The following is a 14567-nucleotide window of genomic DNA, read 5'->3' on the forward strand; positions in this document are numbered from 1 at the left end:
ATGTATACATACGTATACTCACTAGGTTAAATAAATGAGGAATGATTATATTTTTCTGTGTTAATTCGGTTTACATTTTCAAAGTGTAACAGTAGCACACAAATGATTTACTATTGATACATTTTATAGGACAATCAGTAGTGTAAGGCAGAATTGTCAGACCATACACATGATTTGGCTTTGCTTAGGCATTATGTCATTATCTCTGCCCTGGTCTTCCACCTTGCCAGGCGCACAGCTTTTGGACAAAGGAAGAAGTGGTTTAAGTTTGCTGGCATACATCAAACCTGCTTAAATTCGGGTTTGCCCACATAACCCTTCCCTTCTCTCACAGGACAGACTAACACTGTCATATCTGGACGGTTCTTGAGTCATTCATCACCACTTCATCGTGAGTCCATTGATCATCTTCTCCACGGTGTGGTAATGTGTGTGCAGCAGCTCTTTGGCTTTCTCCTCCCCCAAACTGTGGAGCCAGGTCTCATACAGCTCTGCCACATCAGTGTCATCTTCTGGCAACTGGGAGTGCTCTGCCATGTAGAGCTCCTCAACCTTCTTGAGAAGCTCTTTTGGGTTCTGACCTGGTAAGGCCTTCACCTGTCCACCACCGTTAAGACAACCTGAATATTAAGAAGTTAGGAGAAATATAATAGGTTTGAATTTTCTTGCAAACATTAGTCACTACTGTGCTTGTTGTGCTTTTTAGTGATATCTGACAAGGATGTCATGGTCATATTAAAGTGCGTCACTCTCTGCTGTGGTAAGAATATGCTATAGCAGAAAAAGTGCACACATGAATGTAGGTTTTTGGAAATTCATTTTTCTCCTTACCTGATGGACAGGCCATGACCTCCACAAAGTGGTAAGGCATCTTTCCCCTCTTCAGTTTCTGCACCAGGTTCTGGATGTTGCGGAAGCCGTATGTGGAAGCAAAGGACAACAGGACTACTCCATCTTTCTCAAGAGTCACCTCCTGGAAGTCTTTATTCCTGCGCCAGAGGGGTCGAATTTGGAAGACGGGGACATTCAGCAAATCTTTTCAGACACAAGTTGGTGGTTGGGTGACTTTATGATTGAGCATGACTTGTGTGAAAAGCTATTGTGAGATCATTAGACCTGTTTGATTGTATATAATGAGCATAGGAACTGGATTCATCTAATTCTAGTTCAACTGATCCAGGAAGCAGAATTAACCTGAACCACTCTCTCTCAAGCTTCTTAAAGCTGTTGAGACAGACTCACCTGAGGGTCTTGTATTTGAGTTCCTTCACTTCCTCTCCAAACAGCCGCTTGGCAGCATAGGTGAAGACATGATGGAGGTAACCCCCTGATCCGCTCCCAGCATGGCTCAGGAACTCATTCCCACAAACACTGCTGAACCTGGGTTGAAAATAAAATGTAGTGTGAGTTAACCTATTCTTCTGGAAATTCATGTTACGGCTTATTTTAAAAGAGGCGATGGGGTATGAAAAAGGAAAATGGAAAAGAACTGACATTTTATCGAGGGCTGCAGGCTCCAAATCATTAAGGGACAAATGTTCCTCCTCTAGCATTTTCTGAACCTCTCCTGTATGAGACAGTGGAAAGTATAAAAAACAAGATAGTCCACATTCATACACACAAACAGCATCATAAGAGTAGTTACTGTACCAGAAGTGATGACACAGTCCACTTCTCTGGTCTCAGCCTTGTCCAGGTAGAAGTCTGACCTCGAGGCTTCAAGCTTCTTGTCAAAGCATGGCATTACTGCCACATGGTAGATCTGATGTGGACTCAGGCCCTAACAACACACACAATACACACGCAGTCAACCGCCAGCGCTGGATACACCAGGAGTTAACCCTCTGCATTTGGTTTGATACTAAAAATTATACCTAATTCATATTCAAACCTTACCTGTTGATCAGCAAAATAGCCTTTAACCAGTGAACCCATCATCTGCTGGGGGGAGCGAGTGGTACTAATGTATGGAAGAATAAACTCCCCGTGGGTCTTCTCCGCATAGCAGATCCACCCTGAATAAAACACATACACACCCAAAATGGAACTTGGTCTTGCTGATGAGCTTTGGACAAATATTCAAAACACAATAAATTTAAGTATTATTAGACTAAAGACTGAAGCTACTGACTGATGCTACTTTTTATCTTTTATTAAGCATACACAGCTGTATAAAAAAAATAGGTTAATGAAGTTTTGTTCTACTTATATGTAAGATTAATCCATGGAATTTCACATTGGAAAATTGAAATATGTTTGTCTGTAGTGTAAACAACCACCATTTAATATACGAGGTGGTTTTTCTCTTTCTGAAAGGAAATGAGGGAGAGAAATGACAATGACATGTAACACAGGTCCCCAGCATGGTCAAGATGCTTCAACATTATATACTACCTGGACAGGCAGATGTCAGCATGGGCAGGGCCTTGCTGTCCTGCTCCTTCCTCTGGAGCCGCTCCACAAACTCTCTCTGACTCTCCAGCAGGCTGAAGGTCCGACTAAAGCTAGTGTCAAACACATGATGAACACCTACAAAAATAGGAATAATAATAATGAATCTTCAGGGGTGACTGTGTCTGCCAAAATCAACCCATCTTATTATCATATCTTCTTTTACTTTGAGTTGTATGATTTGTACAAAAAGTAAATTAAAATAGTAAAAAGTAATATTTGTGCTCACCAAGGCCTTTGAAGAAAGTAGTAAGTCTCCTGCCTGCCTCACTACTGCTGAGGTTAAAGTGTGCTGCGAGGGAGGCTCTGGACTGCGGCGACACTGACACCACCACAACCTTCTGCTCAGTGGCATTGTCCTGACATACAAAGTGTTCACTCTCATGTTACAAAGGCTGCAAAAGCAATCTTGACCAGACACATAATAGACAAGGATTAATACACATGTACCCATCTCTACCTTGTTGTTGCGCAGCACTTTAAAGAACTCCTCGTGGCTCTGCTGTGTGATGAGGACGCTCTCAGCTGACGTGATACAGCCACTGCAGGCCAAACAGTCGTTCAGTGTGATCTTTGCTTTCTCCAGCTTCCTCTTCCCACCATCCTACAAACAAAAGGCAAATGAATTCAAGGAAAATGGTGGTGTAATATTTCAGTTTTAATAATTCACACACAGATTTTGTTTAAGCCTCAACTCCCACCTGGTTGACTTGGACGTAGCTGCCATCATCTTCTATTTGAATTTTAGCCACAGATGCTCCTTGTTTCTTCTCTATTTTGACAGGTTTTACACATCCCTGCAAATCAAAGGAAACAGACACCCACATAAAGCAAAGAACAAAATACCAAATAAAAGCAATAAACTAAGGATTCCAGCCAGATTCAGCAGCCTTTTTCTTCACAAAGCTCAAAGACGACAGAAAATGACTAAATTCTTCATGACATGTACGAAAAGCGATGTGACAAAAGCAAATGAACAGCAGAGTGACATGACTCAGCACATTGCAGGTGAGAAATCTAAACGATATTAACTGGCAAAAATACCTGATTAATCGTTACCAAGGACATTCAACTTCGCTGTTTAAACTCTGTAACTCAAGTTACAATACCGTATTGTTAATTAAGATAAATCTTAACTTATCATTATCGACTTAAACCAAGTTATTACCAACGACTAGTTATTTCATAGTGGTTACATCATTTCTTACATCAGCAGCAAGCTAACTGCGTACGTTTTATTTTATTCACGTTCTCCTGGTATAGTCAACTTATTAGTAACGATTAAACCTGGTGGTTAAAATCACATCAAAATAAGCTTCAATCAATGATGAGGGATTTAACGTTGCCGTTATTTTGGGGGGTTGTTCTCTTACACAAGAGCACTGACATGAACAGCTAACAGCTAGTATACCTGCTAACTTATTCTTCACGTTTGTCCGCTATTGGCTGCCTTTATAGATACGAAATGAATCAGCGGCGTTAACTATTCAAAATAAGTATATTGTTATAACATGTCATAACAAGTTTCACTACCTGAGAGGGGGTGATAAAATCATCCAGATCTGTCAACTGCAGCACACCGCTGAAGTTGGAAGCCATGTTTACTGCCGTAAAGTGTTAGTTGTTTACTGTTATGTCGTGAATAGCTAGCCTTGATTCAACTCCAGTTTTTTTTTTTCAATACTTTATTTAAACATTGAACATTACATGAACGATGACATACTCAAACATAATCATAAATTATCTTACATTTTAAAGTAAATTCACACCTCCTTTGATATTCCAAACTGAAATATTATTGCGGTGGTTTATATCCCATTTCAAAAACAAACATACAACAGATATAAGATGACAGAGAGAATGATAAGAAAATAAAATAAATAATAAAACAATTAAAAGTAAAATCATACTAATTAAATACAAGGGGTTTAGGATAGGTTAAATTTTGCTATAAATGTGTACAGTTTATTTGCATGGGGATTATTTATTTGTTTCAGACATTTTTGTAACAAGGAGAGTTCATTCTTAAGAGCAAGTCATGGGGGGGGGGGGGGTCATATTACATAGCACAGACTTGCTGTTTATGTAATATTTTGTAATAATAATGAGATTATTCACTAAAAACTCAGTTTTTTTAATCTTTGAGGAAATACTCCTATTTGAATATTTTGCAAGGACCAGAGGTCAATGTTTCTGGAGCTGGACAATATTAAGTCGTGGAGAGATTTCCACAAATTTTGGACAGTCTCACATTCGTAAAACAGGTGCTCTGTCATTTCCAGATTCGTTTTACAAATATAACAGTTTTCTACAACAAATTTAAATCTTCTTTTTATAAATTCATTTGAGGGATAAATGTTGTTTATAGTTTTAAAATGAACTTCTTTACACTTTGGGGGAATTGGGAATTTTAAGTATTTTGTTCGAATAGTTGTATTTCAGATTCGTTATAATCTTTAAGAGGTAGTGAGCTTTTTGTTATACCTGGATATAAGGTGTTTACTAAGTACTGCCTTAAAAACTTATTGTTACATTTTTCGTTTACTAGGTCCAGATCATCTAGCTTCACTTTGTGTAAATTTGGAGTTGGTATGTTCAAAATATTATAATTTATCAATTGGATAAAGACTTTTGGGATGATTCAACTCCAGGTGTTGCTGTGTTCGTTGTCATCTATTACAAATGAAACAATGAAACGCTGTAAAGAATAAAACAATTTTTCATGGGGCAACATATAAGGACCAGGGACAGGCTGTGTTCAGTTCCTTCCTTTAATTGACATATTAACACAACAGGGAACCTCACATAAGTACATCTTTACAGACACTGTAGTTTCATGGGCCATTATCATGGGTCTCTGTGAGAATGTAAAGACCGTAGTTGACCCTAAAACAAAGTTTTGTCAGACCTGAAGTACCGGTGAAAGCTTTAGGTATCTCCACGTTAGTAACCACGTTGTGTCTGCATATAGATTTGAATTGGACTGATTTGAATTAGAAAGGGTGTTGCACAGTCATCTTCACATGAACCTGTGGCTTTCACGGCCCTTGATAATGTGGGGCCCCAAGTCTAACACACTTCCTCTGTGGAAAACCCAGGTGTGCCAGCAGAATTTGAATGAAGGCTCAAACATTTTGTACTATTTTTGCTTTTGAATATGTTTCCAATTATTACAAAAAAGACTAAATTTATTTTCATATTTTACTATTATTGTATTGTATTGTATGTACAGCTGCACATTTATATAATATCTGAAGAATATTTTAGCTATCAGAGCAAGACATGCATTATCACTGTCAAAACATACATTCTGAATAATCAGATGTTAATTATACGATTTAATCATTAAATGGATGAACTGAAATGATTATTGTATTTCCTATATGATTTATGGACAAAATTAGATCTGTGCATATTTTATCGTCTTGTTCTTCATAATTATTTATGTATTTTATTGAGTAAAGCAAGGTTTGGATACTGCTTGCCTGTCTCAGATACTTAGAAAGATGGTCTATGACTGGAGAACTTAGATTTATGGATGTGTGTTTTTGCCAACATTAAATCTTTTGAAAAATTTACAGTAGACCTACAGCTCACTGTTTTTAAACAAAAGAATAATTAATAAGGTCAAGCAGTACATGTTCAAAAGAAAGGGAAAATATACTATATTCTCGTGGATTATTGGTAGCCTACACCAGAATGGAATCCGTTAAAAACTACAGCAAATACCTACTGGAGTGTGTTTATTTGTCTGAGTGAACCATGGGGAATTAAGCTGCTGAATAACCTAATATTCTATATATAATAATAACAATAAGTAATGTGTTCTTGTAAAAAATGTCTCTGTTATTCCAGCTACAGTATAAATGAGGAGAAAAATCATGTTTTTAAATTCAGGAAAGAAGCAAGAGATGTTGGACAATTTTAATGGTATTGTTGTTCCATAATAACTTGGTTGTTGATTATTCTCTTGTTTCCTCGACACGCGCAGGCGCTCTTTTTGTTGTTATGACTACGGGGTCGTAAATCCGCCATGTTTTCCCTCCGTATAGCAGCGTTGCGACAGAGACGGAGACCTCGAACGACATGAATGTAGAAAATAATCATACGGCAGAAACAGAGACGGGGGAAACGAAGAACGGCACCGACACAATCACCATTCAGACCACACTGGGAGACGAAGGTTAGTTCTCTAAAACAAATCCGAAATACTAACCAGTTGCAGCGTTTGGGCCTGGCTAACTTCTTCCATCGTGAAATGTTGCTAGCAGCTAGCTTCCATTAGCTACATTAGCTGGTTTGCTTCCTCGCTGCAGCGTCAGAAGTCCAGCAAGTCATCGGTTTTTGTTTACAAATGTTTAGGTCTACTAGCCGGTAGCTTGCAGCACAAATAGTGTAAGAAGTTATCTCATGCAGAAAGGTTTTGTCTGTGTGCCGTCAGATGAGGATGTGCACAAGTGTGGACGTTGTCAGTCCGAGTTTTCAACGCTGGAAGCTTTCATTCAGCACAAGCTGCACCAAAGCTGCAAACGGGAGGCGAACAGCCGGGCGGCCATCCAAGAGGTATGAGCAGTGTTGTATTGGTTTATATGATCCAGTAACCACTGTAAACAGCAGAGGTAGTACAAATGTTGATTTCTGCATTTTGCTAGGTTACTGCAGCCAATGGCAGTTCTTCTTCAGAGGTGAAATCAGCTGAAGGTGCATCTTCAGATGAACAAGGGAAGACCACTAATGGTGGGTCAATATAAGGACTAAGAATTTATTATGTACACTCAGTTGGCAGTTTATTAGGTGCACCTACCTAAAACTAATGCAGTCTAATACAAGAGTCCTGCATTAAATCCTCCTTTCATGAAGTTTTCAATTTTCAACTTGTGTTGAAACGGTGTTAAAGAGGTGCTGATTCATTTGTATGGTCATTTTGGTGAATGTGGTCTGTGGTGCTGTTGAGCAGCATGGTTATTATATTGACAGTTGTTCCTATTATTTTGTCCACCCCATTTATATCACTGAGGATAGACTAAATAACAAAAATGCCTGTCTGTATACAGTTCAATCACACAACAAACTGCAGCCTCCAGAATGATCATACTGTTGATTTAACACCTTTTAACACAGTTTCAACAAAACAACAACAACAAAAAAAACTGAACATTGAAACCTTTCTGAAAAGAGAATTTATTTCAGGACTCAAAAAGACACATTTGAGAAGCTGAGATCAGCAAATGTTCAGTATTTTATAAAAATAGTGAAGACAATTTTTGTTGAACTAAATAAATCTAAAGACTATTCACTTCAGCTCTAGTCAACATTGTTTCAACCTGTGAGTTAGATCTTAGATCTGGGGGATTGAATTGTTATTTTGCCTGTTTTCCCCACAGAAGAAAGCGGTGGTCAGTTGGGTCGAGGTCGCAGGAGGAAAATCGCTTCACTTAAAGTCACTGACCAGTCAGATGGGACTGAGGGATCCATATCTGACAATGCCGACAGTGACAGGCCTATTTACAAAGTCAACCAAGAGGGACGCTATATTTGCCAAATCTGTGAGAAGACATTTAAAACAGTGAGTCACACATTTAATTTTGGTGCCTTTATTTTGACAATGTTATATTTTCTTACATGGGTACATGAGATGCCATGTACCCATGTGATGCCAGACCAGGTGTTACACTATATGTTGCCAGTGTTGGTTCTTGAACACACTCCATTCTCCCTCAACAGACCAACATCTTGAGAACTCACATGAAAACTCACAGCGACCAGAAGAACTTCTCGTGTGACCTGTGTGGTACCTCTTTTCGTACTAAAGGCTCTCTGATTCGACACAACCGTCGTCACACTGGTAAAGACAGGAAACTTAGGAAATGATTGTGTCTTGAATTGATATCCTCTAATAAATTTGACATAATGATAATGCTGCTTTCTTCCTGTTCTTTTGCAGATGAGCGGCCGTATCGCTGTACCCTCTGTGGCCAGTCCTTCAGAGAGTCAGGTGCTCTCACCAGACACCTTAAGGCCCTTACACCCTGCACAGAAAAGATCCGCTTTGTTCAGTATAAGGAGATCCTAGTCAGCAAAGATGGAGTGCAAAAAGGTCAGATTTATGCCATAGGAGCTGTGATCTGAAGAGAGCAGCGTCATCGTCTTGCACAATTTATTCTATCAAAGTAAATGAGCTGTAGCTTTTGACAGAATACTCACTTATCAGACACTACATAGGGTTAATTTTTACAGTGATAAGTCCTTTATGTAGTACTGAGCTTAAACATAGAGTCAGAATACCTAATGAAGTGACAGTCCATTGAGACACGGACAGGTCTGTGTGCATTGTGCAGGTGTGGAAGCTGATCACCCTGCAGTGGCTGCCCAGCAAGAGGTGGTGGTTGTGGAGCAGCAGCCAGAGGAGCAGGAGGTAGTGGAGGCTCAGACTGCTGTCGTCAGTGTGGTAGAGGCTGGTTCACAGGAGGTCCTCCATCAGGTCCACTTCACAATGGAGGTGGATGGAACAACACAGGAGCAGCAGGTGAGTGGAGAAAGGGTGCACATACAGCTAATAGCCCTGTATGGACTGTTACCTATCAAAGTACACACAAAATAAATACACTTTCCTTAAAGTGCTTTTGGTACATTTTTCAAATGATGAAGAAAAAGTGGAGTCATAGAGATCTGGTATGAGATGATTTTGCCTGTAACTCTCATGCAACCCGTTCTCTTTTATCTGTTTCTCTCCCTCTGTCCAGGTGGTGGTGGAGCAGTCTCAGGCAGAAGCCCTGGCTGCAGCTGCAGCAGCGGGCGACAACCTCATCTGCCAGGCCATCATCAACTCTGGCATTGCACTGGGGACAGAGGAAACAGTGGTTGAGGAAGGCTCACCAGCAACTGAGGAGATAGATAAAGTGGGTTCTGACTGTCCTGATGTTGACGAGAATATCACAGAGATCCAGATAAAAGAAGAGTTTGTGGAGATGGAGACAGTGGTAGGTGTGCAGGGAACTGGGATTGACGAGCACAATTACAGCAACCAGTGATGAACTATTAATTAATTCACCTTTTTACTTTTTTTTTTTTTTTTTTTTTAAGTTAGCCTTAGTGGAACTCTGCCATCCCAATCATAAACCACTGTTCCAGATTATTTGCATAACACTGATTTTCAAGAACTCTTTGTACTTCTGTTTCTTTTGCAGGAAACAGAGGATGGAGATGAACAGACATCCTCAAAAATGCACACGTGTCCACACTGTAATCGCTCCTTCAAGGGCCTGAACTACTTTCGCTTTCATGTCAAGGGTCATTTGGGTAAGTCCACAACCATTTATGGAGATTCACAGCATCACTTTATGCTTTCTATAACTTTTCCTGTCAAATTATGTCAAAAATGTGTAATCAAAAGAAAGCTGTTGATGGGATGCTGACCTTTTGTTGATCCAAATATAATTATCACCTCTTTTTGCAGGTTATAAGCCCTTTAAGTGCACGCTCTGCCAAAAGGAGTTTCTGACTGGTTACCTGCTGAAGAAACACATGGAGGTTCATGTCAGTGAGAGGAGATATAAGTGCGGTGAGTGTGGCAAGCTGTACAAAACTGTTGGGCATGTACGTGAGCACATGAGGGCCCACTCGGATGAAAGACCCTACCACTGTGCCAGATGCAACAAAGGATACAAGACCAAGGTGATTTGAGTGTAATTTACCAGTGTTGATGTGAATTTTCAGCTGTAACTTCATTGTTTAATTTTCCCTCACTAATATTTAATTCAGACATAAAAGGCATATAATGTCTAACGTACCTCTTTTTCTTGCTCAGAATGCCTTGCAGGTTCATCAGCGGACTCATGGTGATGAGAAACCCTATGTGTGTCAGTTCTGCCACAGAGGCTTCAGGGAGAAAGGTTCTCTGGTGCGCCATATCCGCCACCACACCGGAGAGAAGCCTTTCAAATGCCCAAAGTGTGGACGGGGCTTTGCTGAGCACGGGACCCTCAATCGACATATGCGTGCTAAAGGTCAGTGTGATTTAGAGAAATCAAAACAAACCAGTAAATTGACCCTTGTGTTGTTGGCATCTCCCGCAAATGACATTAACAGACCGTAAAGCAAACGCTGGTTTTGATTTCCACCAGGCGGCTGCCACAAGGAAGATTCCAGTGAGCAGCAGGGTGAGGTGACAGAGGAGCAGGCGTCAGTGGACAGCCTCGCTACGGCAGCCATCATCTCAGACGACCCTCATGCTGTCCTGGTGGAGTTCTCCTCTGTGGTGGCAGACACACAGGAGTATATCATCAAGGTGAGAGCCACAGGGGATTAGAGAAAGTGTAGTTTCTTCTCTCACATCACAACTATTGGGTGGGGAAAAACAACACTGAGAAGACTGCTGATGGACTGCTGTCTGTGAGTTCAAACTTTGAAGCATGGTGCACATCTGTCCACACCCAACCAGTGGTATCGCAGCAGGTATCTTCTATTAGCAGTCAATAGCAGAATATGTGCTGCTACATCACTGATTGGAGTGCAAAACAATTTCACTCTTCACTCAGGACAAAATGATCAAATCTGCGGGGATTTGATTGGGTTGCTGATTACAACCAGTCACTCAGCTCTTTCCTCTGCCAAGTTCAGGGACCTCTAGATTTGAACACTACATTTCAGGCCCATCAGAGACAAGATAACTTGATTGCTGATAGTTTGAATTGCAACTGACATTTCACTTGTTTACACAGAAAGAGAGTGGAAGGTGAGATTGTCAATATCAGATAGCTGCTCAAGAATAATTTATTTGCATGGTGAAAATACAGTTTTGGAGGCAGGAGGAGCCAGTAGTCAGAGCTGCTGCTGACATAATATGTAGATATTGGAGCTGTGAGGAAACTATTTTTTATAGAAATAGTATTTAAAAAATGATGGTCTTCAGCTCAGTCTTATTGGAGAAACAAAAGACGCAAAGAAAATACCCTGCTTTTTCTTTGTTTTAATTGAAGAAATATTTAAGCATTTGTTAGCTATGATTGAAAGTTGCACAGCTACTCCTAAACCCTCGGATTAACATAACATTAACATAAATCACTAGAAGCTGTTATGGGCAGCAACTAAATTTGCAGGCATTTCTTCTTCTTGAAAGCATTCAATCCGTAAAAACAAAAACAGGAAGGAAACACAAGAAGGATACCCCAAAGCTCTCTTTCCTAAAGAAAACTGCCTGTGCAGACAAATGGTCTAAACTAATATAAAACTAAATCTTACCAGTGTGTAGGTGTTGTCCCTGGCTGCAGGAAACAATGGGTTTGAGGTTATTGACCCTAGAAGCAGCTTCAAACGAACCCAAATGCTTCTCATAGCATATTCTATCTGGCTGAAAATGAGGCTAGATCTGAAACATTTTGCTATTTACGATTAATGTAAGTTACTTATAGAATGAGTCTTAAGCACAGAAAATTAAACATTTCCATCTTTGACAACATGCTTAAACTTTTTTTCAAAAAGTTTCATAAATGTCTTAATACAGTAATGAAGTGTTTTGCTGAATGCAGTAAGACAATGCTTTGTCATTCCTAGCTATATTTACTTCAAGTGATTGTTAATTAAATACACTTCATCAGTTCTGGGTGCAATATACTGCCAGCTTTTGTTATTCATTTTTATCTGTTCCTCTCATCTTCTCCAGACTCAAACAGAGGAGGAAGTACAGGAAGAAGAGGTTACACTCATTCAAGACGGTCAAAATGAGGTCAGTATACATAAGCACATGGAACACACACACACACACACACACACACACACACACACACACACACACACACACACACACACACACACACACACACACACCACCATAAATGAGAACATCTACAGTAGAAGCAGAATGTGAGAATCTCAGTATTTCCAGTTCAGGTTGATGACCATATAAAGTTTAACTGTTACAGTAAAGGATCTAAAATAGATAACTTATTCATTTTAGTTGTATTTGTGTTATCTAAAAACTAACCATTTATATCAAATCTCTCACTGCCAGATGGGAAACCACATCATGAAAGTGGTGCAGCGGATTGTCAGCCAGTCACATGGTGCCGGTGGCACGGGCAGCCACCAGATCATTGTGCGTAACGTGGGGGCGAACGAGGAGGGCCCGTCCATCTCTGACTGCGGTGACACCATCACCATTGCTACACCTGAGAGCTTGACGGAGCAGGTGGCCATGACGCTGGCCTCCGCCATCAGTGATGGCACACTGCTGGCCACGGCGGGCACCGTGGAGACGGCAGACGGAACAGTTACCATGGTTACCACAGAGGAAGCAGTAGAGGAGGGAATTCAGATGGTGCAGCAGCAGGAGGAATATGTCATCACCTCCCCAGAGGAGGTGGAGATTCAGACTGTCATAGTATGATGGAACTAATAATGGGCTGAAACGGATTTGGCTTGACTGCACCTGTGTAGCCGATTACTGTAGAGTCTGTATAAGCATCATGTGTGATATTCAGTTACAAAACAAAGGCCAAAGTGTTTATAACGTTTATAGATACAGTAATAGAAAAACCTCAATATGAAGTGTGCACAAGGACTAGTTCTATTAAGTGTTTGATTTCTGTTGATTGGTTACTGAAAGGAAGCACTGCATTCAGTATGTTAGCTAATTAATGAACCTTTAGGTGCATACAGTTTAAAATTTTTTGAGGTTTTCATTCTGAAGGCCTGAACAATTATATTTCATTATACTTTATGTTACATACGTGAAATTCCATTTTCTTTTAATACCTAAATCGGCATCATTTCATGGCAGTTTCCACTTGTGCTCTCTGATGTCGGGGTCGGCTACAGTCATGTTTTTAAACTCTAAATCTCCAGTTTGAATTGTGGTGCCCTTTAAAGGCAGACCGATCAAAAATTGTCCCTGTGTTCCTGCCTGTCTGATGCCATTAAGGGACACGTTGAATTTCTCATGACAGTGTTGCAGTTCTGAGCTGGTAAATCATAATGCATCTTTTAAGCATGACAGATACACCGGATATCAGACATGAAAATGTGATCAGTTTACTCAAGCAGGCGTTTGCATCAAATAAATGCTATTTTCTTATACAGTTGACTTCGGGTTATCTTTGTTTATACCGTGTTTGTCTAAGCGCTGACTGTCTGACCTTTCAGTATGTGACTATTTAGTACACTAATTAGAATTCATATTTGCAAACGTTTGTTTTTTACAAAGTCCTTTATGTCTTTGAAATGATTTTGACAGAGAAGGAAAAAAAAAACAAACCTTAACATTTGTTGTTAATGCAAATGTTTCTTTGTACCAAATTGCTCACCAGAATGTTTTCAATGAAAATGATTTATTGTAGCCTACTGTACTGTAATAATCTCCCTATTACACAAATGTTTATCTGTGTCCTGATGATATCTGGTTGTTCCCAATCCACTTAATCATAGTTGTATTTCCACAAAGTCCCCCCAACTTTAGTGAAAAATGCTTGGATATTCCCCCTTTTCTTTCCTATGTTGTTATGCTAAGTTTATTTGGTATTTGATTTTTTGTCATTTGGTGTTGCTGTCTTATTTCGTTTCATCTTTGTTTTTAGAAGTGTGTGGTTGCGGTGTGCATGTCATCTACCACCTCATCATGGGAATGCCACCTGCTTTGAAAGCGCACACCCCTGCCAGGTAAAACACAGCATCCACTGCTCCAACTCCCTCTGGGACTCATGGCTACTTCATTAGGCCTGTACCAAGTGGTGCAAGGCAAAACCAAGTCATTTGTGTAATCTTGCATTAGTATTTGAATTCCTATGCTAAATTCACCATAGCTGATTGACTTGGCTGAAACACTGCTGTACTTGGTGTGTGTAACCTTGAGCATATCTGCAGGCTACATCTCTGTAACTGGTGCTCCAGTACTGAGGTTAACACGGACGCTATAATCAGAGAAGTGTCCCTGGCTGGTACAACATAGAGTTTCTGGGTCACTCCTCAGCCCTCTGAGAGGGCCCCATCCACACGAGCGACAGAGGGAGACGGAGAGAGAGGGTTGGAGAGAAAGAGAGAGAGAGAGCGAGGGAAAGGTATTTATAGAAAAATGGGGCTTCGCAGTACCTTTTCTTGCAAAGAACCATTTCAGGACCAAGTGA

The 14567-nt window shown here is 40.2% G+C and overlaps 2 protein-coding genes across 2 annotated transcripts; one reads left to right on the forward strand and one right to left on the reverse strand.

Moving 5' to 3' along the window:
• Positions 1-16: 16 nt before the first annotated feature.
• Positions 17-4062, reverse strand: narfl (nuclear prelamin A recognition factor like). The gene is made up of 11 exons (XM_022752645.1): positions 3985-4062; positions 3153-3248; positions 2912-3055; positions 2681-2810; positions 2395-2529; positions 1897-2015; positions 1651-1780; positions 1495-1567; positions 1243-1380; positions 832-989; positions 17-620 (listed from the first exon to the last, which is right to left on the reverse strand). Exons 1-11 carry the CDS (start codon positions 4048-4050, stop codon positions 379-381), a joined length of 1431 nt encoding a protein of 476 aa, XP_022608366.1. The 5' UTR covers positions 4051-4062; the 3' UTR covers positions 17-378.
• A 2436-nt stretch (positions 4063-6498) lies between these two features.
• On the forward strand, positions 6499-13590 carry e4f1 (E4F transcription factor 1). The gene is made up of 14 exons (XM_022752498.1): positions 6499-6634; positions 6893-7014; positions 7104-7188; positions 7836-8017; positions 8176-8296; positions 8396-8548; positions 8790-8977; positions 9195-9431; positions 9639-9750; positions 9908-10125; positions 10259-10457; positions 10575-10738; positions 12113-12175; positions 12461-13590. Exons 1-14 carry the CDS (start codon positions 6538-6540, stop codon positions 12833-12835), a joined length of 2316 nt encoding a protein of 771 aa, XP_022608219.1. The 5' UTR covers positions 6499-6537; the 3' UTR covers positions 12836-13590.
• Positions 13591-14567: the final 977 nt, after the last annotated feature.

This window comes from Seriola dumerili, unplaced genomic scaffold, assembly GCF_002260705.1.
Source record: "Seriola dumerili isolate Sdu_G_001 unplaced genomic scaffold, Sdu_1.0 BDQW01000169.1, whole genome shotgun sequence".
NCBI lineage: Eukaryota > Metazoa > Chordata > Actinopteri > Carangiformes > Carangidae > Seriola > Seriola dumerili.